This window comes from Gossypium hirsutum, chromosome D08, assembly GCF_007990345.1.
Source record: "Gossypium hirsutum isolate 1008001.06 chromosome D08, Gossypium_hirsutum_v2.1, whole genome shotgun sequence".
NCBI lineage: Eukaryota > Viridiplantae > Streptophyta > Magnoliopsida > Malvales > Malvaceae > Gossypium > Gossypium hirsutum.
In genome coordinates, this window is record NC_053444.1 from 1,742,945 (window position 1) to 1,767,667 (window position 24,723).

The window sequence follows — 24,723 nt, forward strand, 5'->3', positions numbered from 1 at the left end:
AAATTTAGAATGATGATTTTAAGGGTATCACATTTCTCCCTCCCTAAATGAAATTCCGTGCTCGAATTTTTCTTAATTTGAGTAATTATAAATTTCATTATTTCTAATAATATGATTTCAAATTATAATTTACTTAATTGAATTTCTTATTTCATTTTTCTCTAACATCCCTTATCATTTACTTTCTTTATATCTTATTTCGCTAAGAATCTATCTCATATTATTTTTCTACCAAAGGGGTTTTGAGGATGTTAAATGTTGTATGACCTCTGTTCGCATAACTCACACCAATCAAAAGCTCTTCTTCCACGTCTCGTCTACAATTCATTTTATTTCATGACACAATTTTGAATGTCACAAATTTGTGATATAAAATCCAAAAACACTTTTTTCGTCCTTTGACACTGATTGTCAGATTGATTTGGATCTAAAACATGTTATTCTAATCATCGAGGGGGGACTAATCCACCGTATCTACCATTGAATTGTCGCTTGAAGCTTGCTAGCTAGACTTAAGAAAAAAAGAACAGTCTTGTGACTTAAATAAAATCTTTCTAATAACTAAATGATCATTTAGTAAATTTTTAAAATTGAGTTACCAAAGCATAAAATTTCCAATAATTTAGTGACATGAAATGTAATTTAACCATAATTTAAAAACAATTTAAAAATAAAAATAAAAATGTAATAATTAAATTAGAAAGAAACTTACCTTTAAAAACATTGTTTTTCACGCCATGTCTTTCTCTTCTGCTTTAAAAAAACATTTTCTTCTTTGCTTACTCTTAGCCATCTGAAAACCCTAACAATGGCCAGACTCCCACATGAAGTGACCAGTGATATACTATGTCGGTTAAGTGTAAAAGATATTCTACGCTTCAGGAGCGTTTCAAAGCCATGCTGCCGTACGATCGACGACCCATATTTCATCAAACTCCACCTCTCCCATTCACTCAAAACCATTACTAATCACTCTCTTATTCTCAGTCACTGGGAGGGCCACTTCTTCTCCGTCGACTACGACCTATTCGAAACTACCCAAAGACTCAACCACCCATTCGGTGAACAAAGAAAAACCCTTCAAATATTGGGTTCTTGCAATGGTTTGCTGGCTCTAGTAGACGACAAGGATGGAATATTTCTATGGAACCCTTCAACGAGAAAATCCCAGGTATTACCTTTCAATGAAATAGGGTTCTCATTTCCATCTTCAACTTATTATGGATTTGGGTACGATCCCATTTCTGATGACTACAAATTGGTTCGAATGGTCCAATCACATGGAAACAATGATGAATATTTTCATTCGGAAGCTAAGGTTTACAGCTTGAGGAGCAACTGTTGGAGAAGGATAAAGGATGTCTGCTTTTATCATAAGTTCAGTCGAGAATTTGGGTTTTTGGCTAACAACGCTTTACACTGGATGGTTTTTAAAACTCCCCAATCGCGTAATCAAGAGCTTGTTGGTTTTGATCTGGGGAGCGAGGAATTCCGTTTCCTTGAATTGCCGGATGGTTGTTTAGATAAGATTTTAAGGTTTCACATAAAAGCCATGGGGGGTGACATTTGTTTGACTTCAACTTATAGGGAAACCAATAATTTTGTGGTTGATGTATGGATAATGAAGGAATATGGGGTTAAACAATCTTGGTTTAAATTGATATCATGGAAGGAGCCCTACTTTATGCCATGTTCTATAGTTGCACTACCTGTGGCTTTTTCAAAAGATGGTGACGAAGTTTTATTCTTCATTGGATACAAGTGGTTTAATTGGGGCAGAAGGATCGACAGTTTTGTGTGGTATGATTTGGGAAGCCAAGTGGTTGAAGATGCTGTGATTAGAGGTATTCCAACTTCATTTGACGTGAACTTGTATGTTGACAGCCTTGTTCCTCTCAATAGTAATGCTCAACAGTGAGATGCCCCCAGAGGTAAATTTTCTTTATTTAACTGCATTTTTTTTATGCTCATGGATTTGCACTTAGACTTGTATGCTGCAATTTGAATTTCCAAATATATTATTGGTTTTTATGTTATTAGGCAACGTTTAACTAATTTCTCTATTCAATTGGTTTGTATTTGTTTATGAGTCAATTGGTCTACTGTCTCTCTTTGAATCGATACCCTAAACATTAATTTAGTTTCTTTCATTTATGCAAATATGTGTTGCATTTCGCTTTATATGTTGCGATATGAATTTCCATTAATATTGGGTTTTTCTATGTTGTTAGGGATGATTTTTTGTCTAAGAAGCTCCACTTGGTGTTATAATTAGTGAAAGGATATGGGATAATTAAATGTTAAACAAAGTTTGTTTCTCTATTACTTTAAATACAAGTATTTTCAATTTATATTTTTATGTATTGGAGACTCGTATCATTATATTTATATTTGGATATGGTTGTAATTAATGGAAGAATTGGTTTGATTTGATAATATATTATTTGTTTTTATGTTATTAGGTAATATCTTTAGAACCGGATTAATAGTCGAACCAGTCATGTCATCAATTCCAATTAATGGAAGAATTGATTTGGTTTGATTTGAATCAAAATTTATGTATTATTTCGATATTTATTCTTAATTGAAACTGTTTGAAATTTGGATAATTTGTATATTGTTTTCATTTGAGTTGTGTGGTATGATATCTGATAAGCAAAAGGGTTGAATATGTTATGATCAGAGGTTTTATATGGTGTTTTGAAGTGGAAAGGTTGGTTGAGACCCCTATTGGTCCCTCTAATTAATCTTAGGCATAATTTCTTGTTAAGTTATAAGTTCGTTTTTTTAATTATTTTTTGAGTATCATATATGGAAATATATTTTTAATTATATTTAATTGCATTTTTTTATTGCTCATATGGATTTGCATTTTATTTTTATAGTGCAATTTTTATTGGCAATATTCTCAGAATCGAGTTAGTAGTCAAACTGGTCATGCCATCGATTCGATAAAATAAATAATTAAAAGAAATCATAAAAATCAATTCAATTAGTTTTCCAATTCAATTGGTCTGTATTTGTTTGTGAGTCAATTGATCTAGTGTCCCTCCTTGAATAGATATCTTGGTTAACATATTGTTAAAGAATTTATACGAATATTTTCACGTGATTAACTGATATGAGTATTTTCAATTTATGTTTTTTGTACGTATTTAGAGAACCACGTCACTATATTTATATTTAGATGTACTAGAGAAGCCCGTGCTAATCCTAAACCCTAGAAATTAATTTAATTGCATTCTTTTATGTGCATTTCTCTTTATATGTTGCAGAATGAAATTCCATTTATATTGGGTTTTTCTATGTTGTTAGGATGATTTCTTCTAAAATAGAAGCATTTTTATATGATTTTCTCTTTTCTTTTTCTTTTTTGCAATTTGTATCGTAGCATATATATATATAATTTAGAAAATTTATAGGAATAGATAAGTAATAACATCAAAAAATAGATACCTTGAAAAATAATTTAATTTAATTCTTTCATTTATGCAAATATGTGTTGCATTTCTCTTTGTATGTTGCTATATGAATTTCCATTGATATTGGGTTTTTCTATGTTGTTAGGGATGATTTTTTGTCCAAGACTTTTCACTTGGTGCTATAATTAGAGAAAGGATATGAGATAATTAAATGTTAAACGAAAGCTTGTTTCTTGATTACTTTAAATACAAGTATTTTCAATTTATATTTTTATGTATTGGAGACTCGTATCATTATATTTAAATTTGGATATGGTTGCAACTGATTCCCATTAATGGAAGAATTGGTTTGGTTTGGTTTGATTTGATAATATACTATTGGTTTTTATGTTATTAGGTAATGTTTTTAGAACCGGATCAATAGTCGTACCAGTCATGTCATCAATTTCAATTAATGGAAGAATTGGTTTGGTTTGATTTGATAATATTTTATTGGTTTTATGTTATTAGGTAATGTCTTCAAAACCGGATTAATAGTCGAACCAGTCATGTCATCAATTTCAATTAATGACAGAATTGTTTTGACTTGATTTGAATCAAAGTTTATGTATATAATTTTGATACTTATCCCTAATTGAAATTGTTTGGAATTTGGATAATTTGTATATTGCTTTCATTTGAGTTGCGTGGTATGATATAAGCAAAAGGGTTAAATATGTTATGAGCTGGGTAATTATTTATAATTAATACATAAATTGATTTATTTAAACATTTTATAGGGTTGGTGTTACTCTTAATAGAGTCGCTAATTCAGTTATGAAATTAAAGAAATATATTTTCTTTGAACTTGTTTTTACATCATCTTTAATTAAAAATCCAAAAATCGAACTCGTGTTCAATTTGAACGAAACTATTCAAGCTCAAGCTTAATTTGATAATTACCAAATTAAATTTAACCATGAATGTAGTTTACCCATAACTTCAAAACGCTTTTTTAAAAAAAACAAACTTTCCTTTCAAAACTTTGTTTTTGCTTTTTTTTCTTTAAAAACCATTTTCTTCTTTGCTTAACTTAACCATCCAAAAACCCTAACAATGGCAAACCTCTTGCATGATATGACCATTGAAATACTACGTGGTTTAAGTATAAAAGATCTTCTATTGAATACGTGTTCAATAGCATTAAAATACAAGTTTGTTATCATTATATATTGAAATACTACGTGGTTTATGTATTGTCGGATGATATCATTATATTTATATTTGATGATACAATTAAAAATTCAAAAATTAAACACGTGTTCAATAGTATTAAAATACAAGTTTGTTATCACTTCTATATTCATTATTAAATAAATCAATATTGAACAGAAAATATTTTCTTTTGCCCATATCATGCGTGCCGTAAAATCTAGTATATATAAAAGAACACAAATATCATGTCTTCTTGTTATGATTTAAAGTTAGAAACAAAGTATATCGATCTCTTGAACATAATTGTATGAATTAATTGGACTAAACACGAGATCGATATAATTTACTTCTAACTTTAAATCATAGAAAATATGATTTTTTTTATTTCATTAATCATACAAATTAGTAGAATAAAACATAAATATATAAATGAAAAGTATAAAATTTAAAGTTGGTTACGAAACAACATTATTAATGTAATAGTGACTCAAAACAACATTTTTGGTAACGTTAGTTACGAAGTTTAAAATTTATATAATTGAATGACAAAAATAAAAATACAGTAGTAATTGGTAACTACTTAAGTGAAAATATAATTTTATGATATAAAAATATATTTAAATAAAAAATTTGATGGCTTGCCAACTTTGGAATTGATTAGAATGTTTGAATTTGATTTGAATGGAACTACTTTATTTAAGCTCGACTTGTTATTAAATCAATTTTGATTTAAAAATATTGTATGGCATTCTCTATTCGCATAGTTGGTACTAATAAAAAAACTCTCTTTCCAATTGTCCTAAGCCTTAACTCTTATACTTTAAAAGGTAAATTACACCAACAGTCACTCAATTTTGGGGTAGCTGACAAAATAATTACATTGGTTTCATTTCAATCACTCAACTTTAGAAAAAATGACAAAACAATCCTTTTTGTCGTTTTCCGGTACAGACGTAATGGCAAAGTGACATGAAGAATGACGGCTTGCTTGATGTTATTAACTGTCCAGTTGGTCGGTTAACACCAATTTAAACAACCCTATCAACAACAATTTAGGGTTTATGCAGTCCTATCAGTACCAATGTAAACCTTTTATTCTTTCTCTCAATCTCTTTAAATTCATTTTAACCTTAAAAATTTCGTAAACACTTTCCACCTCCTCTCTTGCCTCTCTCATTTGCTTATTTTCATAATTTTTTTTTCCAGATCCCTTTACTTTCCCAGATCTCTCCCATGTCTTCTCACACCATAACTAAAACTTTCATTCACAGCAAATTCAAACTAAGCAAAACTCTCCCTTTCCCTTTGTGGGGGAAAAAATCCCAAAAAATATTCATAAAGGTTTTAATCTGTTGGAGTAGTCATAGTCTTCTCGGTGTGAGGGATTTAAAACCTAATGAAACACTAAGTCTCTTCTCCTCGTCTATTTTTGTAAAAATTTTGATAAAAGAAAGATAATTTTTTCTTTTTGTTTTGGGTTTCGAATTAAAATACAAAAAAATAAAACACCAAAAAAAAGTTTTATTTTGATTTTAAATGTGACAAGTTTTTGTGTTTATGCACGTTTAAGAGTTTAGATTTTCGTGCTTTTGTTTAGCTTGGGTTTTTGGTTCTAATTTGTGTGCTCCCTTTTTTTCCTTTCTTGTTTGCAGAATCTGGTTCTGTATTCTTTATTTATTTTAATGTTGGAAAATTTTCTTTTTGGAGGAGGTAGCTTGATGGGAGGTTGATTTTAGGGTTTTTTTGCCATTGATTTGCAAAATGGAAAAGATAGGGTTATTTTCCCTTTTTGATTCCACCACTCTCGCCCTTCCTTTGGCTTTTAGAGATTGAGCAATAGCGGCCGTTATATAGCGGTAGCGGCACCATCCGAAACCGCTATTATATTTTACAATAAGTTGTGTGAATTTTTTTAAAAATTCACGACCGCGATACCCGCAATGACCACAATAGCATCCGTTATGTCTACAACCACGATAAACGCAATGCGACCGGAAACGCTACCGTGATCGCAATTTAAATCCCTGGTGGGAAGTTAACTTGCCACATTAACTAGTTAACTTGCTACATGAGTTGTCTCGTTACTTTTTAATAACATAGTAATTGTTTTGTGATTTTTTTAAAGTTAAATAATTGAAATAAAATCAAGGTGACTGTTACCTCGAAGTTTTATGATTATTGGTGTAATTTAAACCCCTTCAAAAAAAACCTTCTTTCTTTGCCTACTCTTACCTATCTAAAAACCCTAACAATGGCGAGAGTCCCGCATGAACTGACCATTGATATACTATGTCATTTAAGTGTAAGATATTCTATGCTTTAAGTGCGTTTCAAAGTCCTGGTGCTCTTCAATCGAGGACCCAGATTTCATCAAACTCCATCTCTCCCATTCCCTCAAAACCAATACCAATCACTCCCTTCTTCTCCGTCCCTGTGGGTACCACTTCTTCTCCGTCAACTACGACTCACTCAAAACAACCCAAACACTCAAGTACCCACTCGGTGAACCAAAAAAAAACCATTAGAATATTGGGTTCTTGCAATGGTTTACTGGCTCTAAAAAACAACAACAAGAGAATATTTCTGTGGAACCCATCAACGAGAAAATCCCAGGTATTACCTTCCACTGAAATAGGGCGTGCCGGTTTAACATTTTACGGATTTGGGTATGATCCCATTTCTGATGAGTACAATGTTGTTCTAATGGTCCAATCAGGTGGACACAATTCTGGCCATTTTCGTTATGGAGCTGAGGTTTACAGCTTCAGGAGTAATTGTTGAAGGATTAAGGATCTCTGCTTTTATCTTCAGTTGAATAAAAGATTTGGATTTTTGGCTAACAACGCAATGCATTGGATGGCTTTTAAAAGTCCCCAATCGGGTAAGGAAAACCTTGCTGGTTTCGATCTTGCGAGCGAGGAATTCCGCTCCGTTGAATTGCCGGATTTTTGTTTAGATGAGCCATTCTGGTTTGGCATAGGAACCATGGGAGGTTACCTTTGTTTGAGTGCAGTTCATGGGGAATTAGGTGATATTGTGGCTGATGTATGGATAATGAAGGAATATGGGGTTAAAGAATCTTGGAGTAAATTGATATCATGGAACCAACCGCACTATATTCCATCTGTAGTAGTACCTTTGGCATTTTCAAAAAATGGTAAGAAAGTTTTATTCAACATTGGATACCAGTGGTTTAGTTTCGACGAATGGGACAGGTTTGGGTGGTATGATGTGGGAAGCGAGAGGGTTGAGAATGTTGAGATTAAAGGCCTTCCAACCTCATTTGATGTGCACTTGTATGTTGAGAGCCTTGTCCCCCTTAATAGTAATGCTCAACAATGAGAGGTAATTTTTCTTTATTTAATTGCATTCTTTTTATGCTCATATGGATTTTGTATGGTGCAATTTGAATTTTCAAATATATTATTAGTTTTTATGTTATTAGGCAATATTTTTAGAATCGGGTTATTAGTTGAATCAGTTATGCCATCAATTTGATAAAATAAAAAATTGAAGATATCATAAAAATTCAGTTCAACTGGTTTTTCGATTCAATTGGTCTGTATTTTGTTTGTGAGTCAATACCTTGATCTGATTCGGCTCAAACCATATTGTTAGATATGATTTCTTGTCCAAGGCGCTTCACTTGATGCTATAATTTGAGAAATGATATGAGGTAATATCGAGGTTTGCTTTTGGAGCATTTGATATGAGTATGTTTTTGTATGTATTTAGAGGAATATTTATATTTGGATATGCTAGAGAAGCACGTGCTAATCCTAAACCCTAGAAATTAATTTAATTGCATTCTTTTATGTGCATTTCTCTTTGCATGTTACAATATGAATTTCCATTTATATTCGATTTTTCCATGTTGTTAGGGATAATTTCCTCTAGAATAGAAGTATTTTATGCGATTTTCTCATCTCTATTCATTTTTTATGCAATTTGTATCGTAGTATATATATAATTATAATTTAGAAAATCTATAGGAATAGATAAATAATGACATCAAAAAACCGATCATTTTGTTTTAAAAATAAATGCCTTTGGCATCCAACTATAGGACTGAATAACTTTTTTTTTGAATGGCAGTCCCAAAAAAAATGTACTTCGACATCAAAAAAATATATTCGTACAAAAAGCTTCACTTGATCTTATAATAAGAGAAAGGATATAAGGTAATTGAATGTTAAACAAAGTCTGTTTCTCAATCACTTTACGAGTACTAGATACAAGCGTTTTCAATTTATGTTTTTATGTATTGGAGGATAATATCATTATATTTATTAATAGTTTGAAATTGTTCTTATTTCTATTTATAATTTATAAAAAAAAAAGATTTATGATTATGATATAGGTGGCAATCATAAATGTAATACCAATTCGGGGTTTTTTCTAAGCGGAGATTAGATATTTCATTTTATTGGTCCAACCATGCTGAAATTACAATATAAGTTTGTTATCACTTCTATTTTCCCTATTAAATAAATTAAAAAATAATTTCTTTCGCCCATATCATGGGTGTGATAAAATCTAATATATATTGAATTGTCTTTTACAGCTCATTAGCTAAACTTAAGAAAAAAAAAAGAACAATCTAATGACTTAAATAAAAGTCATTTAATAATTTAATGATTATTTTATAATTTTTTTAAAGTTAGTTACCAAAATGTAATATTTCTAATAATTTAGTTACAATTTACCCATTATTTTGTGAAAACATTTTTTAAAAATTAAAAAAAAAAGCAAAAAGTAACTACCTTTAAAAACATTGTTTTTCACGCCATGCTTACACTTATACATTAAAAAACCTTTCTACTTTGCTCACTCTTAGCAATCCAAAAACCCTAGCAATGGCAACACTCCCGCTTGAAATGACCATTGAAATACTACTTCGATTGAGTGTAAAAGATCTTCTACGCTTCAAGTGTGTTTCAAAGCCATGGTGCTCTTCGATCGACGACCCAGATTTCATCAAACTCCACCTCTCCCATTCGGTCAAAACCAACACCAATCACTCCCTTATTCTCCGTCACTGTGAGTACCACTTCTTCTCCGTCAATTACGACTCACTCAAAACAACTCAAAGACTCAACCACCCACTCGGTGAACAAAAAACACCCATTAAAATATTGGGTACTTGCAATGGTTTGCTGGCTCTAATAGACGACAACGGTATAATATTTCTATGGAATCCTTCAACGAGAAAATCCCAGGTATTACCTTCCACTGAAATAGAGTTTTCATCTCCATCGATTTTCTTTCCCCGTTCAACTTATTATGGATTTGGGTACGATCCCATTCCTGATGACTACAAATTGGTTCGAATGGTCCAAGTACATGGAAAAAATAATAGCTATCTTCATTCGGAAGCTAAGGTTTACAGCTTGAGGAGCAATAGTTGGAGAAGGATTAAGGATTTCTGCTTTTATCTTAGTTTCTATCGAGAATTTGGATTTTTGGCTGACAACGCTTTATATTGGATGGTTTTAAAAACTCCCCAATCGGGTAATAAAAGCATTGTTGGCTTTGATCTGGGAACCGAGGAATTCCGTTTCGTTGAATTGCCGGATTCTTGTTTAAATAAACGTTTCTGTATGAACATGAAAGCCATGGGAGGTTACCTTTGTTTGATTGCAACTTATACGGAATTCAATGATGATGTGGTTGATATATGGATAATGAAGGAATCTTGGATTAAATTGATATCATGGAAGAAATCCGAGTCTATTTTAGGTTTCCCAATTGTAATACCTTTGGCTTTTTCAAAAAGTGGTGACAAAGTTTTATTCAGCATTGCTCTACACAAGTTTGTGTGGTATGATCTGGGAAGCAAGAGGGTTGAGAATGTTGGGATTAGAGGCCTTCCAAGCTCATTTGATGTGGACTTGTATGTTGAGAGCCTTGTCCCCTTAATGGTAATGCTGTAATGAGATGCCCCGCAAAGGTAAATTGTTTTTATTTAATTGCATTTTTCTTATGCTCATATGGATTTGTATGGTGCAATTTGGATTTTCAAATATATTATTGGTTTTTATGTTTTCAGGTAATGTTTACAGAACTGGATTGGTCGTTGAATTGGTCATACTATTCCGTTCTCGTTTGGAAATTGGATAATTTGTAATTTGTTTTCACTTGAATTGTGTGGTATGATATCTGATAAGCAAAAGGGTTGGATATGTTATTGATTGGAGGTTTTCTATGGTGTTTTAAAGTACAAAGGTTGGTTGAGACCCCTGATGGTCCCTCTTAATGTTTGGCATGATTTCTTGTTAACCTATGATTTTTGCTTTTGAATTATTTTAATTATATTTATGTTTAGATATGTGTAGGGGTGAAGTCAATGTTAGGGGGTCGAATTTAAGTTATATATTTTTACGATAGTAAAAATGTAATTTCACTATTTTAATAGCTTATATCTTTATAATTTTAAAGTATTGTATCAAAATTTTATATTTTGAGAGATTAAAGTGCAATTTTACTAGTAATTTAAAATTTTATAAATTATAAACAGGCCCAAATGGAAAATTTTGCATTTTCTTAGGGGAGGGTCGGTCCCTGCTAGCTCTCTGACTTCGCCCCTGAATATGCGTTGAAAGTAAATGAATAATTGGAGCTATATAACTTAATTGTAATTAGTTACAATTAATATAAAATTAATTTATTTTAAGTACTTTACTAAATTGATGTTACTCTTAATTGAGTCACCAACTCAATTACGAAGATAAAGGAATATAGGTGAAAATAAGAAAAATCAAAACAATACTATTTTCTTTCGTAAAAATCTGTCATAGCCAACCTTACTGAACGCAATGTCAACTGCCCAGTTCACATTAAATTTCAAAAATACAAACACCAAACAATATTGTTAATTAGTGACTGGATGGTTAATTAAGATAGAAAGATTAAACTGTAAAAGTAGTAAAATTTAATTGTTATAAAATTTTAATTAATTGAAGGACCAATTGAGTAATTTGACTCTTTTAAATATAGTGGAAGGTGTTGATAGACAACTATCATCCACCAAAATAGCTAATGAACGTCAATGTTAACAAATTATGATTAATTAATTAATTAATTAATTAATTAATTAACTAAGTTAAAATTTAAAAGTCATCATCCATTTTTTTATTTTTCTTCTTCACCGTGGAGAGAATGAAACTTTGAGAAGCCATTCGCAAGGCTTCAACATTTGGCCAACTTTAGCTTTATGCTGATAGGCCATTTTCACTCCTTTTTTTTTTTTGTAAATCTTATAATTTCAGTATCGTTGTAACTCGTCTTAGTTAATATGTATGTTCATTTTTAAAACTATTATGGTTTCAAAAAGTTATCATTGTCGATATTTGAAGCTTTTAATGTTAAGTTGTTGGATATAGATCTTATAAATGAAAAAGGACTAGTTTGTGAAGTGAGAATTGTTAGTTTTGCAGATAAGGATTAAATTGTTAATATCTTAAATTTGGCATGTAATTTCTATAATTTTTATAATAGGAGGCTGTAATTGGATGTATTTGAAGTTGGTTTAAAATTTGGAGTCTAAATTTGAAAGTTATGATAAGTTTGATTTTAGGGATTAAATTGAATAAAATGTAAAATTTGAAGAAATAACCAAAAGATAAAATTGAGCTTACATATATTTGTAACAAGTTGTTATATGATATTTGAGAGATTAAATTGAAATAAATTTATATTAAAGACCAAGATTTGAACAAGACAATTGATAATCGAGGAAAAAGGAAATTTACAAACTAATCTCTAACCCTTCTGCTTATGCTATTTGCCCCTGGTAAGTTCATATAGTATAAATATGTTTAAATTGTTGTTGAGTTCCATCTGTATATTCATTAATGTTTTATTGATAGCCTGAATTGGCTATGAATTAGTACCTAAATTGAGAATTGAATTCGATTGAAAAGGATTGTTGCGAAATGGTATAATGTGAGATTAAACCTGGACGAAATTAGTGACAGTCTCGTATACGAGGTTACAGGTTATTTCCCATACGCCTCGAGCTCCAACTTGTGTTGCGGACTCGAGAATAAAGGTATATTAAGCCCTGGTCAAGCTATATGTTGTGTAGGTTCAACCCTAACGGGTGACCAAGCACTATTCTCCAATTCATGTAGGTTTAACCCAAAAGGGTAACCAAACACTATATTTCTCATGTAGGTTTATCTCAAATAGGTAACCAGACACACTTTCACCTATATATTGAGTTCTTTTACGATGTTTCATTGGGTAAAATTATAAAATGGAAATGTGATGGTATGAAGTTGATGTTGGCAAGATGATAGTTCATTATTTGTATATTTGAATCAAGTTGGATTATGATAGAAATATGAAAATTTGAGGTTATATGTATGGTTTGAACTCAAAGCCTTATGTATCTTATATTGTTACATTGTATCTTGATAGAGATACTTATTTTGCATAATGAATTGAATGTGTGATAGGTAATTGAGTTAAGTAATCATTCATATTTTATGAGCTTATTAGGTATTTTAAATACTTACTCATGTTACTAATTTTCTGTCGATTTTGGATATCCAAAACGTGTCGATCGGATCAACGAGAAGCACATACTTTTTTTCTTTCGAATTCGGTAGACTTTTGATGTTTTGAGTTTGGTTATTTTTGGCATGTACATAGGATGGTTAAACTTGGATTAAATTTTAGCATATGTGTTAATTGATATTTGTAGTATATGCAATTATAGTACCAAGTTGTTACATGTGGTAAGTTGTGTATATTTACCAAAGTAATGGTATGATTAGGATTTGTGTATGATTTACTTTGGTAAAAAGTTAAGGCATAATTTAGGTTGTTAGAAAGGTAAGGTTGGAAATTATTATAGTAAAGTGCACATTGGTGTTCATATATGCTTGTATAAATGGTTAGGTTGTATTTTTTATTTGGTTGTGATGGTACCAAATGGCACATTGGTTAGGCACTTAGGAATGATATTTTAATTGATGCTTTGGTATGTTTTTGGTACATTTTAATGTGGTTTAAGGAATTATATAAAATGCATATGTGGTATATGAAAGTTTGTGGTTTACAACTTGCCTTGTAGGGTACACATAAGTGAACACAGTATGACACACAACTGTGTGCTTCACATGGGCATGTGGCACGGCCGTGTGCTCTGAATGAACTAACTGCAAGTTGTTTGACACAACCATAATTAATTACACGGTCTGATGACACGATTGTGTGACCCTGTATTACATGACATTAGCCTTGTACACGTTTGAAGTACACGGCTGTGTGGTTTGGCTCCACATGGCCTCAGTCTGTCACACGGCTTGGCCACACGGCTATATGACCCTGTTTTGTCTTTTTATCTTTTCTTCTTTCTTTTTTTGGTAAAAGTTTCAAAATGATCCTAAATTGGTTCTGAGCCGGATTGAGAGCTTTCTAAGTAAGAATAAGACTCGAATTTAATTGTATATCATAATATTTGAATGATTATGACATGATTGATTATTTGGTGGGTTTATTTATTATTTAATTTATATGTGATTTGGAAAATGTTACAAATTAGTCTTAGTTAAATTCTAGGTTGATATCATGGCATACGTAAGTTTGTACAAGGCAACTATATTTGAGGATGATGCCTTGAATTGATTATCATCGTGTCATTGTGTGACTCATGTTTTATTTGAATGTTAACTGTGTGTTTATGAAATAGTTTCATGTTTAATTGAAATGAAGATTATGAATTGTTTTTATTGTTTAATTGAATATTTAAAGCTAGAACTATATGTGATGATCTTTGTTTATTATAGTGACATCCCGCGGCTCGAGTCTAATAACCGGACCGGGTATGGGGTGTTACAAAGATATCAATGTGTAAGTGTTAAGGATTAAATGTGTTATTATACCAAATAAAAACACTACATCATCATTTTTTATTAACAATCTAACGGAAAGTGATCAAAACAAACTAATCGAAAATGTTAAGGATGAAGCTGAAAGTTTTTGTAATTTGATAATCAAAACAAAAGCACGCTAATAAATTGAGACCCTTTGATTTTTATAATAAATATAATCAATAAAATATGATATTGAATCTAATTAATAATTTGAATATATACATATATATATACATATATAAAAATGTTTGTATCTGTATCTTCTATAAGATGTCAGAGGCCGTCACTGCTATTTAACCTAGCATCTTTATGTTGTAGTAATAAGGCTTCTGTCCTCATGGCACCTGTGAATTGGTTCTTTGAAACTGCACAAGTCCATCTATGACCTGAAACAAGCGCCACAAGCTTGGCTGAAACTGCACAAGTCCATCTATGACCTGAAACAAGCACCACAAGCTTGGCTAGAGCTATGTAGTTTTCCTCTGCAACATGATGAAGAACTCAGTTTCGTATGTTTGTTTATTCATCTATGCTAAGGATTCCATCCCAATTTTATTTCTTGGTTTATGTGAATTATCTTGCACTCCTAGGAAGTAATAATAATAATAATAATATGATGTTCAGTCTTTTCTGGCAACAGTTGTCTCTTATATTTGATGTGTTGAGGTAACCAACACGTGTTCAATAGGGTTAAAATACATGTTTTTCATAATATAAAGATGTACTGAAATTAAAAGTTTGATTAGGCTTGTGAGCATTTGGATTGATTAGGATGTTTGAGCAAAAAATAATTTCATTTCAAATATGGGTCTGGGTCAGACTTATTTTAACATTCAAGGCTCAAGTCTGGTATACTTTTATAATATTAATGGTTTTTAGAAAATGAGTAAACTACACTTGAGGTTACTAAACTATAGGTAAATTTACGTTTTAGTCACCTAACTTCAAAAAGTTAAAAAAATGCTCATTGAACTAGTCGAAAGTTTTTATTGAAGTCTCTAGAATGTTAAAATAATTGTTGTATGATCTTCTATATTTGCATAGTTTACATCAATTAAAAGCTCTCCTTCCTTGTCTCTTTTACAGTTCATTTTCTTTTATGACACAATTTGAAAGTCACAAATTTGTGAACTAAAATCTAAATAATTGTCTTCTTCGATCTCTAACATTGACCGTCAGATTAACTTAGATCTAAAGTATTTTATTCTAATCATTGAGGGGTACTAATCCACCGTATCGATCATTGAATTGTCGCTTGAAACTCGCTAGCCAGACTTAAAAAAAAGAACAACCTAGTGACTTAAATAAATAATTTTTAATAGTTCAATGATCATTTTGTAATTTTTTAAAATTAAGTTAAACTTTCGAATAATTTAATGACATTAATTGTAATTTAACCATAATTTAAAAAAACACTTTTTTTTAATAAAAAATGCAATAATTGAATAAAAAAGAACCTTCCATTTAAAAACATCGGTTTTCACGCTTCTTTTTATGGTTTAAAAAGCCTTTTCTTCTTTACTTACCCATCCAAAAACCCTAACAATGGCGACCCTCTCGCATGATTTGGCCATTGAAATACTACGTGGTTTAAGTGTAAAAGATCTTCTACGCTTCCAGTGCGTTTCAAAGCTCTGGTGCTCTTCTATCAACGATTCACATTTCATCAAACTCCACCTCTCCGATTCACTCAAAACCATTACCAATCACTCCCTTATTCTTCGTAAATCCGGGTACGACTTCGTCTCCGTCAACGTCTACGACTCACCCAAAACAACCCAAAGACTCAACCACCCACTCGGTGAACAAAAAAAACTCCATAAAATATTGGGTTCTTGCAATGGTTTGCTGGCTCTAATAGACGACGACAATAGAATATTTCTATGGAACCCTTCAACGAGAAAATCCCAGGTATTACCTTCCACTGAAATAGACTTTTCATCTGCATCGAGTTTCTTTCCCCGTTCAACTTATTATGGATTTGGGTACGATCCCATTTCTGATGACTACAAATTGGTTCGAATGGTCCAATTACACGGAAACAATAAAGGCTATCTTCACTCGGAAGCTAAGGTTTACAGCTTGAGGAGCAATTGTTGGAGAAGGATTAAGGATTTCTGCTTTTATCTTATATTACATCGAAAATTTGGAATTTTGGCTAACAACGCTTTACATTGGATGGTTTTTAAAACTCCCCAATCATGGAAACAAAACCTTGTTGGTTTTGATCTCGGGACCGAGGAATTCCGTTTCCTTGAATTGCCGGATTTGTGTTTAGATAAGCTTTTTTGTTACGACATAAAAGCCATGGGAGGTTACAATTGTTTGACTGCAACTTTTAGGGATTCCAATGATGTTGTGGCTGAGGTATGGATAATGAAGGAATATGGGGTTAAAGAATCCTGGGTTAAATTGATATCATGGAACCAACCCCACCTCCTTTCATGTTTTCCATCTGTAGTAGTAGTACCTTTGGCTTTTTCAAAAAATGGTGACAAAGTTTTATTCAGCAGTGATGTACACACGTTTGTGTGGTATGATTTGGGAAGCAAAAAGGTTGAGAAGGTTGGGATTAGAGATGTCCCAATTATCCATGATGTGGACTTGTATGTTCAGAGCCTTGTCCCTCTTAATAGTAATGCTCTAATGATCAACAATGAGATGCCCCCACAGGTAACTTTTCTTCCTTGAATTGTATTTTTTAATGCTCATATGGATTTGCATTTATATTTGTGTGGTGCAATTTGAATTTTTAAATATATTATTGGTTTTTATGTTATTAAGCCATATTTTCAATGTCAGGTTAGTACTTGAAGATTCAATAATTAATTAATTAAAAAGTTTTTAAAAGAAGGTATAATTAGTTTTTCGGTTTAATTGGTCTGTACTTATTTGTGGGTTAACTAGTCTAATGCCTCTCCTTAGATTGAGACTTTGACTCAGATTGGTTCATAATCATGTTGTTATACCTGGTTATAATTAGAGAAATGATATGAGCTAAATAAACGTTGAACAGATTTTGTTTTTCGAGCATCTGATATGAATATTTTCAATTTATATTTTTGTTATGTATTTAAAGCACCGCATCACTATATTTATATTTGGATATGCTGCAGATGCACATGCTAATTCTAAACCCTAGAAACTAATTTCATCGCATTTTTATGTGCATTTCTCTTTGTTGCGATATGATTTTGCATTTATATTTTTTTTTCATGTTGTTAGGGATGATGTCTTGTTCAAGAAGCTTCACTTGGTGTTATAATTAGAGAGACGATATGAGGTAATTAAAAGTTAAACGAACTTTGTTCCCCGATTATTTTATGAGCATCAAATATAAATATTTTTAATTTATGTTTTTATGGATTGGAGGATGGTATCATTATATGAATATTTTATTTTATAATTAAAAATTCAAAAATCGAACACTTGTTCAATAGTATTAAAGCACAAGCTTGTTGCCATTTCCATATTCATTACTAAATAAAGGGATAAGTATTAAAATTATATATGAACTTTGATTTAATTTGCAATTGTATACATTAACTTTAATTTGGTGCAATTATACACGTTAAACTCTGATTGTTACCATAGTTCATGTATAGTTTTAGGATTTATCCCTTAAATAAATTAAAAAATAACATTCTGAACATAAAATATTTTCTTTCGCCCACATCATAGTAAACAACATACATATATACCATGTTGGCCAAGTATTCAACTAGCTTGAAATCACTCTTATCAATATCTATAATTTGTAAATAAAAAAATTATTCAATTGATTAATAGTTTGAAATCGCTATTATTTCTATTTATAATTTGTAAATAAAAAAAAAGATTTATGGTTATGATTCATTAGAGGTGCTCATGGGCTGGGCGGCCCAACCTGGCCCGACTGCCCGCTCGAAATATGGGAGGGTTTGGGTAAAAATATAGGCCTGAAATATGGGCTTGGGCAAAAAAATGAGGCTTGTTTAGAAAATGGGTTGGGCCTTGGGCACCACTTTTTTTGCTCGGGCTCGGCCCGGCCTGGCCCGATATAATAAATATATTTATTTTTTAAATTTTTTTAATTTTAAAATTTTTTTAATTTTAAAATATTTTTAAAATACATTTTTTAATTTTTAAAATAAAATTTTTGGTATTTATTAAAAAAGGGTCGGGCTTGGGTAAAATTTCAAGCCCATATTTCGGGTCAGGCTAGGGCCTAGGACTCGGCCCGAACCCAGCCCGGCCCTGTCCATGAGCACATCTAGTTATGATATAGATAGTAATCATAAATGTAATACAAATTCGGGGTTTTTTCTTTTTAAACGGAGCTTAGGTACTTCATTTTATCGGTCCAATTCAACCAACCATATTGAAATTACAATGTCAAATTAATTAAATACTATCTCTTGAACATAATTGTATGAACTAATGGGACTAAACACATGTTTTCAAGATGAATATAATTTGCTTCTATTTTATATATAGAAAATATGATTTTGGATTTCGTTAATCATACAAATTATGAGAATAAAACATAATTATATAAATGAAAAGTAAAAAAATTTAAAATTAGTTACGAAACAACATTAATAGTGTACCAAAACAACATTTTTGGTAATGTTGATTACGAAATTTAAAACTTATATAGTTGAATGCCTAAAATAGAAATACACTAATAATTTGCGACTAATAGTAAAGGTGTCATTATATGTTGATCTATCTATGAATGCAATATTATATATATGTTGATGGTGATTGAAAGTGTATATGTGGACTAAATTTATAGAATTTGTAAATGTGAAGGGTTAATTTTATTAAGTTTTTTAGAACTAGGACCAAATTGATAAAATGTATAAATGTCGAGGACTAAATATGTTATTATACTAATTAAAAAAAGACTACATCATCATCTTATTTTAACGATTTAATGGAAAGTGACCAAAACAAAACTAACTGAAAGCGTTTGTAATGAAATTGAAAGTTTTTATAATTTGACCGCTAAAACAAAAACATGCTAATATTTGAGACCCTTTTTATTTTTATAATAAATATAATCAATAAGATAATATATTGAATCTAATTAATATTTTTACTTTTATTTTACTCACCCAAAATGAAATACTTGCAATTTTGCCACCCAACTTTTAGAACGTTTTTATTTTTGTCACTCAAGTATTAAATCTCTAACGACGGATAATTGTACATGTCACATCAAGTAAACACTTTCATTTTGATCACCCAACATCTAAGTTACTTTCATTTTGGTTACCCAAAAAAAAAAATTTTTAATATATATTGGTCGTGGTAAAAAAAGTTAATGATTAAAGTGAAAAAAGTTCGGGTAGTAATCTTTAAGCGATGATTCGATGATCGGTACAATGAACTAGTACCCATTAACGAGTAGAAAAATATACTTTAAATCCAAGTCGACCTAACGATCAATGTCAAAGATTAGAGAAAAAAGTTGTTTGAATTTTAATGTATAGATTTGTGATGTTTAAAGCAAGTATCATGGGAAAAAATTGAACTGTAGAAGAGAAAGGGAATGAGAGCTTTCGATTGGTACAAGTAGTGCAAACAAAGAAGGCCATACAATGATGACTTTAACAGCTTAGTGACTTAAATGAAAATTTTCAAATAATTCTCTGATCATTTTAAAATTCAGTGATCAAAACATAAACTTATTAATAATTTAGTGGCATTGAATTCATTTACCCTAAAAAAAAGCTTAAGTACTAACATTGGAGCAAAACATGGGATTTAGACAAAAAATATGAGGCTCAAAAAAAGGCTCGAGCAGAAAATAACCTCACTTGAAATATGGGTTGGACTTAAGACTTTAACATTCAAGGCTCGAATCTAGCTGAACCCATTTCATACTTTTATAATATGATTTTTTTTTTAAATTACTGCTTGGAGTTCGATAGCTAAACTTAAGAAAGAAAAAAGAACAACATTGTTATGATATTTACTATTACACCAACCCACAACACGGATGGGTCCGGGTCAAATTCTACACAGTTTGCATATTGAGCTTGTATATCGAGCTCGCACATTGAGCTCGTGTATCGGGCTCGCATGATACTAAGTGTTTATAGGAGGGGCACTTAAACCCTCCTCCGAGATCACACGTGAGATCGCACATGGGACTGTGCAATGTGGGTTCGCACATCACTATATAGGCAAACTCCCATCGTATAAATACGTGTTAAGTCTAGAGTAGAGTAGGTGTTGGCATGCATGAAACTTACATAGGATTTCACATCAATTAACAATAATCATATAATAGAAATATACAATCTTACCATCTAAGGAAAATAGGGAAAAACACTCAACAAAGCTAGTGACTTAAATTAAAACTCTCTAATACTTTAATGATCGTTTTGTTACTTTTTAAAGCTGAATTACCAAAACGTAAACTTTTTTATAATTTAGTTACATTGGATATTGTTTACCCATCATTTTAAAACATTTTTTTAATAAAAAAGAAACCTATCTTTAAAAACAATGTTTTTGATTAACCTTTTCTTCTTTGCGGCCATCCAAAAACCCTAAAAATGGCTACCTTCTTATTGGATGAGATGATCGAAATCCTATGTCGTTTAAGTGTAAAAGATCTTCTACGCTTCAAGTGCGCATCAAAGCACTGGTGATCTTTGATCGATAATCCATATTTCATCAAACTCCACCTGTCCCATTCCCTCAAAACCAAAACCAATCACTCCCTTATTCTCCGTCAGTATGAGTACCACTTCTTCTCCGTCAACTACGACTCAGGGGAAACAATCCAAAGACTCAACCACCCACTCGGTGAACAAAAAAAAGCCATTAAAATATTGGGTTCTTGCAATGGTTTGCTGGCTCTAATAGACGACAACGATAGAATATTTCTATGGAACCCTTCAACGAGAAAATCCCAGGTATTACCTTCCACTGAAATAGAGATTTCATCTCTATCAATTTGCTTTGACCGTTCAACTTTTTACGGATTTGGGTACGATCCCATTTCTGATGACTACAAATTGGTTCGAATGGTCCAATTACACGGAAACAATAAAGGCTATCTTCACTCGGAAGCTAAGGTTTACAGCTTGAGGAGCAATTGTTGGAGAAGGATTAAGGATTTCTGCTTTTATCTTATATTTGCTCGAGAATTTGGATTTTTGGCTAACGACGCTTTACATTGGATGGTTTTTAAACCTCCCAAATCGGGGAAACAGAACCTTGTTGGTTTCGATCTCAGAACCGAGGAATTCCGTTTCCTTGAATTGCCGGAATTTTGTTTAGATAAGCTTTTTTGTTATGACATAAAAGCCATGGGAGGTTTCATTTGTTTGACTGCAACTTATAGGGAACTCGATACTGTTGTGGTTGATGTATGGATAATGAAGGAATATGGGGTTAAAGCATCTTGGATTAAATTGATATCATGGAACGAACCCCACTTCATTCCACGTTTTCCATCTCTAGTAGTACCTTTGGCTTTTTCAAAAAATGGTGACAAAGTTCTATTCAACATTTCTTACAAGTGCAGAAATTTTGGCAAATGGTACAATCTTAGGGACAAGTTTGTGTGGTATGATTTGTTGGGCGAAAGGGTTGAGAAAGTTGAGATTAGAGGTATTCCAACTTCATTTGATGTGCACTTTTATGTTGAGAGCCTTGTCCCTATTAATGGTAATGCTGTAATGATCAACAATGAGATGCCCTAACTTTTTTTTATACTCATATGGATGCATTTATATTTGTATGGTGCAATTTAAATTTTCAAATATATTATTGGTTTTTAGGTTGTTAGGCAATATTTTCATAATCGTAGTACTAGTTGAACCGGTCATGTCACTGGTTCGATAAAGTAAATAATTAAAAAATCATAAAAAAATGGGTTCAATTGGTCTTTATTTGTTTGTGGGTTAATTGATCTAATGTCTCTTCCTGGATCGATATCTTGGTTCGGTTCAAACAACCATGTTGTTTGAGATGATTTCTTGTCCGAGGCACTTCACTTGGTGCTATAATTAGAGAAATGATATAAGGTAATTAAATGTTGAATGAAATTTGTTTCTGGAACATTTGATATGATCGTATTTTCAATTTATGTTTTTTATATGTATTTAGAGGAATATTTATATTTGGATATGCTGGAGAGGCACATGCTAATCCAAAAATCCTAGAAATTAATTTTATTGCATTCTTTTATGTGCATTTCCCTTTGTATGTTTCAATATGAATTTTCATTTATATTGTTTTTTTTTCATGTTGTTAGGGATGATTTACTGTTGAAGAAGTTTCAGTTGGTGTTATAATTAGAGAAATTATATGAGGTAATTTAAAGTTAAAACAAGTTTGTTTCTTGATTACTTTACGAGTATCGAATATAAGTATTTTTAATTAATGTTTTTATGTATTGGAGGATGGTATCATTATATTTATATTTGGATATGCTACAGAAACGCATGAATAATCGGAGCTACATAACTTTATTATAATTAGTTCGAAGTAATGGAAGAATTGATTTGACAAAATGCAATCTCGCCATTTTAATAATCTATATTTATCATTTTTGCGGGGGCCAAAGTACAATTTTATTGTTACTAATTTAAAATCTTATAAATTATAAAGGGTCTAAATAAAAAAAATTCATTTTAGAGTGGAGCCAGGTCCCTGCCAGCCCTCCCGTTGGCTCCGCCCCTGTTTAAAATGAAAATGTTGGTTGAGATCCCTATTGGTCCCTCCTAATGTTAGGCATGATTTCTAATTAAGTTATAAGTTCGCTTTTCAATTATTTTATGAATATTGGATATAAACATCTTTTTAATTATATTTATGTTTAGATATGTGTCGAAAGCACATGAATAATTAGAGTTATATAACTCAATTGTAATTAGTTACTAAATTTGTATAACATCCCGTACCCGTCTCGGTCATCGGGTCTAACCTACAAGATGTTATAACCTTTGTCGTAAAAACTTCAATCAATCTGACAACATATCAATTACACCTGTAAATACATATCAACCACATTCAAAACATGATACACAAACATTTTTAAATCTCACACGAACTTACGAAAATTATTTGACGTTGTTGTAGAGTTACCCTATATAATTTTAAAAAGAGAGAATCCGATAATATTGCCCGACCAGGCAAAAGGGTCAAAACAGTACCATTTTCGTTTCGTAGAGCTCCCATAGCCAACCGTAGAGAGAAAAATGACGACCGCTCATAAAACCAAATTGAACCACTCTCTCAATAAAGTGGAGAGCTTCAGTAAACAAATTGTTTCACATTTTTTTTTCTATTTTTATTTTTTAATAATTATTAAATTAAATTAAAAATCAAATTTATAAACTATATAAACATAAGTTAATGTAAAAAATATCACACAATAGCGACTCATGGTTACGAAATTTAAAGTCTATATAGTTGAACCATCAAAATAGAAATACAAAATGGTATGGTGTCATTATTTGTTGATCTATTTAAAATTCTATTGCTTACACCCTTGCTTTTATGTAAAACTAGACTCAATAATCTTTAATTTTCAATATAATCGTAAATGTTAGTGATGAAATTGAAAGTTTTTACAATTTGACAACTAAAACAAAAACACGTTAATAATTGAGACCCTTTTTATTTTATGATAAATATAATCAATAAGATGAGATATTGAATGTAATTAATATTTTTATTTTCATTTTAGTCACCAAAGAAATACTTGCAATTTCATCACTCAACTTTTAAGACGCTTTTATTTTAATCATCCAAGTGTTAAATCTCCAACGAAATGACTATTTTAAAATTAGTATGATAATAAATTTACTCTCAACGCTTACCCGACTTTCATTAAATTTTGAATATGTGACATTTATCAAAAATCCGTTAATACTAGTGTTATCAATTAATCTTAAATCAAACAAATAAAGGGACTAAATTTCAAAAGCTCAAAAACTAGAAAGACCGGAGACAAAATTAGACCAATTCGATTCACTAGTAATTACAATAGCTGCTCCGTCAACGTCACCGGCGATTGATCCATGGTGGGAAAATGAAATGGAAAAAAAATCTAAATATATATCCGATTAATCCCCACATTTCATGCTTTACTTGATCAAAAAACCATCACAGCTCATGTTGATGAAACTATCAAATTAGTGTGAAACAAAAATCAATAAAAATTTCCTAAAAAAGAAGTTTTTTTTGGATCCAAAACCCGAAAACATTGGATAAAATTG

The 24,723-nt window shown here is 31.1% G+C and overlaps 5 protein-coding genes across 6 annotated transcripts; all 5 read left to right on the top strand.

The window, feature by feature from the left end:
* Positions 1-759: 759 nt before the first annotated feature.
* LOC121220178 (F-box protein CPR1) lies at positions 760-3,873 on the top strand. 2 transcript variants are annotated; one of them, XM_041099452.1, is made up of 2 exons: positions 760-1,931; positions 3,568-3,873. In XM_041099452.1, the coding sequence occupies exon 1, from the start codon at positions 809-811 to the stop codon at positions 1,916-1,918; it is 1,110 nt and encodes a 369-aa protein (XP_040955386.1). In that variant the 5' UTR covers positions 760-808; the 3' UTR covers positions 1,919-1,931; positions 3,568-3,873. The 2 variants fall into 2 exon arrangements, with proteins under 2 accessions (XP_040955386.1, XP_040955387.1); XM_041099453.1 differs by lacking the exon at positions 3,568-3,873 and adding an exon at positions 2,232-2,431.
* Positions 3,874-6,905: 3,032 nt separating this feature from the next.
* LOC121220057 (F-box protein CPR1) lies at positions 6,906-7,958 on the top strand. Its single transcript, XM_041099207.1, has 2 exons — positions 6,906-7,370; positions 7,428-7,958. Exons 1-2 carry the CDS (start codon positions 6,906-6,908, stop codon positions 7,956-7,958), a joined length of 996 nt encoding a protein of 331 aa, XP_040955141.1.
* A 1,498-nt stretch (positions 7,959-9,456) lies between these two features.
* On the top strand, positions 9,457-10,895 carry LOC121220179 (F-box protein CPR1). The gene is made up of 2 exons (XM_041099454.1): positions 9,457-10,566; positions 10,666-10,895. The coding sequence occupies exon 1, from the start codon at positions 9,473-9,475 to the stop codon at positions 10,547-10,549; it is 1,077 nt and encodes a 358-aa protein (XP_040955388.1). The 5' UTR covers positions 9,457-9,472; the 3' UTR covers positions 10,550-10,566; positions 10,666-10,895.
* A 5,139-nt stretch (positions 10,896-16,034) lies between these two features.
* On the top strand, positions 16,035-17,921 carry LOC121220180 (F-box protein CPR1). Its single transcript, XM_041099455.1, has 2 exons — positions 16,035-17,170; positions 17,723-17,921. The coding sequence occupies exons 1-2, from the start codon at positions 16,043-16,045 to the stop codon at positions 17,726-17,728; spliced, it is 1,134 nt and encodes a 377-aa protein (XP_040955389.1). The 5' UTR covers positions 16,035-16,042; the 3' UTR covers positions 17,729-17,921.
* Positions 17,922-21,083: 3,162 nt separating this feature from the next.
* On the top strand, positions 21,084-22,200 carry LOC121220058 (F-box protein CPR1-like). Its single transcript, XM_041099208.1, has 2 exons — positions 21,084-21,137; positions 21,229-22,200. The coding sequence occupies exons 1-2, from the start codon at positions 21,084-21,086 to the stop codon at positions 22,198-22,200; spliced, it is 1,026 nt and encodes a 341-aa protein (XP_040955142.1).
* Positions 22,201-24,723: the final 2,523 nt, after the last annotated feature.

What these genes read in the sequence shown, in the direction of transcription:
- LOC121220180 (XM_041099455.1), top strand. Translation starts at nt 16,043, where the DNA reads ATGGCGACCCTCTCGCATGATTTGGCCATTGAAATACTACGTGGTTTA.
- LOC121220058 (XM_041099208.1), top strand. Translation starts at nt 21,084, where the DNA reads ATGTCGTTTAAGTGTAAAAGATCTTCTACGCTTCAAGTGCGCATCAAA. An exon ending in AAGTGCGCATCAAAGCACTG is followed by an intron (nt 21,138 to 21,228) that starts GTGATCTTTGAT and finishes ATTCTCCGTCAG; the next exon opens with TATGAGTACCACTTCTTCTC.
- LOC121220057 (XM_041099207.1), top strand. Translation starts at nt 6,906, where the DNA reads ATGTCATTTAAGTGTAAGATATTCTATGCTTTAAGTGCGTTTCAAAGT. An exon ending in ATTTTCGTTATGGAGCTGAG is followed by an intron (nt 7,371 to 7,427) that starts GTTTACAGCTTC and finishes TTTTATCTTCAG; the next exon opens with TTGAATAAAAGATTTGGATT.
- LOC121220178 (XM_041099452.1), top strand. Translation starts at nt 809, where the DNA reads ATGGCCAGACTCCCACATGAAGTGACCAGTGATATACTATGTCGGTTA.
- LOC121220179 (XM_041099454.1), top strand. Translation starts at nt 9,473, where the DNA reads ATGGCAACACTCCCGCTTGAAATGACCATTGAAATACTACTTCGATTG.